At 49.9% G+C, this 4,785-nt stretch overlaps 1 protein-coding gene across 1 annotated transcript in view; it reads right to left on the minus strand.

Annotated features, from left to right (window-relative positions):
- Nucleotides 1-4,779, minus strand: part of TREML2 (triggering receptor expressed on myeloid cells like 2) — a 7,175-nt gene extending 2,396 nt beyond the window's left edge. The window contains exons 1-2 of the mRNA XM_032253287.1: nucleotides 3,950-4,779; nucleotides 327-717 (exon numbers count right to left, since the gene is read on the minus strand). Of these exons, the coding sequence (XP_032109178.1) occupies nucleotides 327-717; nucleotides 3,950-4,241 (683 nt within the window). The 5' untranslated portion in view covers nucleotides 4,242-4,779. The remainder of the gene's footprint in view (nucleotides 1-326; nucleotides 718-3,949) is intronic.
- Between the last annotated feature and the right edge of the window lie 6 nt (nucleotides 4,780-4,785).

Consider the following 4,785-nt stretch of genomic DNA (forward strand, 5'->3'; position numbering starts at 1 on the left):
CCCCTGCCCCTCCTCCTTTCCCCTGCCCCTCCTCCCCTGCCCCTCCTTTCCCGACTCTCATTCTCACAGACCCTCCTTTCTTCTGACCTCCTCTTGACCCTGACCCTCCTCCCCACAACCCTCCTCTCTCCTGCCCCTCCTTCCCATTGCCATCCTTTGTGTCACTTCCAGTCCCCCACCTCCCATTCAGAAGCAGGCCACACTGGGTTCCTGAGGAGCAAAAGGGGAAGGTTAGACATGAGATTTGCACCTCAAGGTCTGTTTGGGCACTAGGTGCTGGTGCCACATCTGGTAAAATGTCACTCAACCCCAGGCCCCATGAGTACCTGATGGAGGGTAGTCTGTTGAGGAGAGACCTGCTGGTGGGGCAGAGCCCTGTGGTGGACGATACGGTGCTGGGGTGACCAGACTTAGCGGAGATGGATTCTTGGCCAGCAGAGGCACTGCTGGGAGACGCAGTCACTGTCTGGGACTCCGTGGTCCTCCTGGATCCCTTTCTGGTGGTGCTGGTACCAGTGAAGCTGTAGCCTCTCTTGGAGGCAGGTCCAGTGGAGGCCAAGAGGGTAGCCAAGGTAAAGAGTCCAGGGGTGAACACCATCACGCCAGTGGTGAAAGGGGCATCAGGGCCTGAGGTAGGGGCTTGGCCAGTTGTAACAGTTTCACTCTTGAGGACGTTGGCCGGATGTGTGAAAGGAGCGTTCCTCTCAGTTTTGGGAGCTGAAGGACAGAGAGGGAGGAAAGTCAGACTAACTTGGGGGCCTCAGTGCTGGGAGCAGATCCTGGCAGCCCACACAGTTTCCCAGACGCTGGGATGGGGCCCTGTGCTCTGCTCTTCTCCTTGAGCTTGGGCCTAGGATGCTGGCTGCTGAGTGATCAGATGTGTATTTGTTCAGAAAGCGATATCAGGAAGAAAGAAGTAGGCGTACTGAAGAAGGGAGGGACTGTGATTTATTTTTCTGTCGCATGTCAGGCCACCTGTTCCCTCTCCATCCCCATCCCTCTCCTGTCACTTTCCAGGCCCTCTTCCTTCCTGTAGGCCAAAAACATTTCCATAAAATCATGTCAAGCAGGGACTTTTCCAGCTGTTACGTCGTTGACAAGTAAGGTCCAGAGATGAGGACAAGGAGGGATCAAGGGCCTCAAATTCCAAAGAAAGCTGCAGTCATTGGGCTCAGACACTTTCCTTAGGAGCTCACTCAGAGATATCAGACTGGTCCTGCTACACTCACCCATCAACCCAGCCCTTTTCCACCCCATTTTCTAGAAGAAACCTGGGTTTTGGATAGTGGATAGAGGGAGGCGGAGGAGCTTTGAGGCCTCAACCTAGCAGTGAGTGTTGGTCTGTCTCAGCATGGAATGAGAGAATTGGAGAGAGAGGCTGCTGCATCCCGCTACTGTGCATGGAAAGGACAATTTCATAAGGGCCAAATGGTCATCATGGAAACTGATGGAAAGTGGCTGCACTTGAGCCATTTTTCTGGGGAAAGAAACTCAAAACAAGCAGCATTGGTGAGGATGGAGCAAGAGGCTCACCTGGAGCCAGAGCTCCCACATCGTCACACTCAGCAATGGGGGCACCCCTGAAGAACTCTTCAGAGAACTCACACATCAGTGCCTTGGGAGAGCATGTGGACACTCAGAGAGACTCTCAAAGGGCTAGCAGACAAGGAATGACATCCACCAGAGAAAACACTCCTACAACACTCAGTTAAGCCACATAACCATCTCCCCCACCCTCATTCCTGCATCAACATGCTGAGAGGGCCAGGAGGAGAAAACCAAGAGGAACCCCACCTTCCCCACACCCCAAGATACAGGATGGGGAGCTGGGCAGCCAGCAACCTTCCTTCTCCACTTTAGGTGCCTTGGGCCATACAACCTGGTCTTCAGGGGTCAGCAGAATATCCTATACTGCTATGACTAGAGTTTATAATTGGACTAAGGATTATTAAATTTTCTAATAACTGACAAGGTCTGCAAAGTTGGAATTTTCACAAATTGTCCTCAAGAAGTGGAAAGTGAGATTTGACATAACATGATTAGGGGAAATGATGAGAAAAATAAAATATTTAATGTTTCTGACCCTACAAATTAAGACTTCGATGAACCAGCTTCAACTTCCCTGCATCTAACTCAGAACTGGAGAGGGGAGGAATGAAATTTGGCTCCACATTTTAGCGACAGCATTTTCCCTAGCTCGGACCCCATGGAAGACGCAGCTGCAATTGGGTTCGGGGAAGAGGGAAGGGTGGATACTAAATTGCATAATAACTAGCTGCTTTTTTCAGACTCTTTAGCTGACTCCTTTCCCTTTTCTATTTTATAAATGCAGAAGGACCTCACAGCTTGGTGTTCCACTCTTTTTTTTGCCTACACTCAAGGGAGAGCTTTCAGATCTTGATATTTTTTTGGCAACTTTATTGAGATATAACTCACATCCCATTTATAGTATAAAGCTCAATGGTTTTTTAGTATGTTTACAAAGTTATGCAATCACCATCATGGTGAATTTTAGAACATCCTCATCGTCTCCAAAAGAAACCCCTTACTGTATATCTATGACTCTGTATCCCCTTTTCCTCCCTCTAACCCTAAGCAACCACTAATCTACTTTCTGCCTCCATAGATTTCTCTAATTCCCTGGACTTTAAATAGTATCTTTATAGAGATACTTTCAAATACATACCCCAGCTCTGACCTCTCACCTGAGCTCCAGACAGATATATCCACTGCTGGCTGCATTTCCCCACCTAGGATTCTAGGAGGTATCTTAAACTTAACATGACAAAAGAGAGCTCTTGATTTTTCTTCTCCAGATTAGCTCCTCTTTCAGATTTACCCTTTGCAATCAATGGTACCATCATCCACCCGCTGATGAAATAGAACACCTTGGACCATCCATGATTCCTCCTCTTGGCTCACCTCTCAATTGAGCAAATCCTGTCCTGCCACCAAAACGTACAAGCTGAACAGAAAGTCTGAAAAACAGACTTGAGCCCATTCACATCTCTCTGCCACTGGTGCCTACATTGTACTCCAAGCCATTGTTATTTCCCACCAGATGCCCACAGTGGCCTCTGCTCGTGTTCATCCTCAACAAGTGGCCGCTACATTCTTAAAAACAAGTCATGACACACTCTCTGAGCTCTCTATTAGCTTCCTCTTATACTCAAATTCCACCTTATGGTCTTCAGGGCTTCCTGACTCTCCAACCCCATCGTTTATTGTCCCACACTCAACAGGGAGTCACTAAACAAGCCAAGTTCCTTCTGACCTCAGAACCTTTGCACATGCAGCTCTCGCCACAAAGTGCCCTTCAAAGCACCAAGATTTCAACAGGGCTGGAGAACGCTCACCATTTAGGGCTCTGTTTGGTGTCGTATACTCAGGAGGTGGTTTCTGACCCCCAGTACTTCAGTAGCTCCCCCCTCACTGAGTCACGCCCTAGTTCATGAATACCTCTAGTTATCTGCAATTATTTGAAACACTTCCTTCTTGTGAACACCTCTGGTTATCTGCTATTGTTTGCCTGGATAACAGATGTGCCTGTCATCTCCCATAGGACAGGACTGTGAGTGTTTTTGCTCACTACTGTCTCCTTAGAGCCTAGAATAGTGCCTGCCACATAATAGGGGCTGAGTGCATTATGGTGAAGCAATGAGTGAATGAAACACAGCACAGACAGTCCCAAGGCTGAACCTCATCTCAGCCACCTGCTAGCTTTGGGACCCTGGACAAGCTCAGAGTCACATTGGGTTTTCAGGTCTCATTATCTTCATCTGTAAATGGTGACAATAGTGACATGAATCATGCCATAAAGGCACTCTGAAAACACTACAGTGCCACATGGCCACGGATGGGTTACTATCCGTATCATCTCTGATGTTAGTGGAGTGCGGGGCAGGGAGGACTCTGTCCACCTGTCCGAGTGCCCCTCCAACCCACTCACCTGGAAACACGTCCAGCTGGATGCCCAGCATGGGGTACAGGGTCCCGGAGCTGTTGCGCATGCACCAGTATCGGCCAGAGTCCTGGAGCGTGAGGGCCGCCATGGTGATGTGGACCACCTTGGCCTGGGCATCGTCCTGCAGCAAGTAGCGGGGTCCCTTCACCCGGACTCGGGTGAAGCCAGGCTCACACTTCTTCCTCCTGACTTTGCACCAAACCTTGCCGTCCACGCGGTTTCTGTAGCCCTTGTAGGAGCACAGCACAGACAGAGTCTCCCCTTCAAGGAGTCTCATTTTTGTGTATGCGCTCTCAGCGGGGGGACCTGGGGAGACAAGGCTTGTGGAATAAGGTCTGGCCAGAGCAGAGGGAGAAGCATCATGAACGTTGAAGATCGTGGTGAAGGGTGACGTGGATATTGTCCTGCTGTCATGGAACCCACATGACTGAGGGGGAAATACAGCCCCACCCTCGGGGAGCTTGCCCCAGTCTGAAGGGTGGTTCACCAGCCCTGAAAACAGCTGGCACCCAGTATTATGGGGGAGACACAGGCCCCTCCCTTAGGGAGCTTTCAGTCTGTTGGAGGAGGCAGGTTTACCCCTCAGGGAGCCCCAGTCTAATGGAGGAAACGCAGCCCTGACCTCGGAGCCGCATCAGACACACCCCTTTCCTCATGGTATTCTAGTCTGATGGGAGAGCGACAAGCTCTGTCTTCAGGGATTCCCAGGGAATTCTTATGGGATAGACTCAGGTCACACCCTCAGTGAGACAGATGCAGACACAAACACAAGTCATTAAGTTCTGAAATTTCAGTGCCCAACTAATTAGGTAGATAAGAAA

This window comes from Sapajus apella, unplaced genomic scaffold, assembly GCF_009761245.1.
Source record: "Sapajus apella isolate SASKATOON/1434 unplaced genomic scaffold, GSC_monkey_1.0 scaffold83, whole genome shotgun sequence".
In the NCBI taxonomy this organism is placed as follows: Eukaryota; Metazoa; Chordata; class Mammalia; order Primates; family Cebidae; genus Sapajus; species Sapajus apella.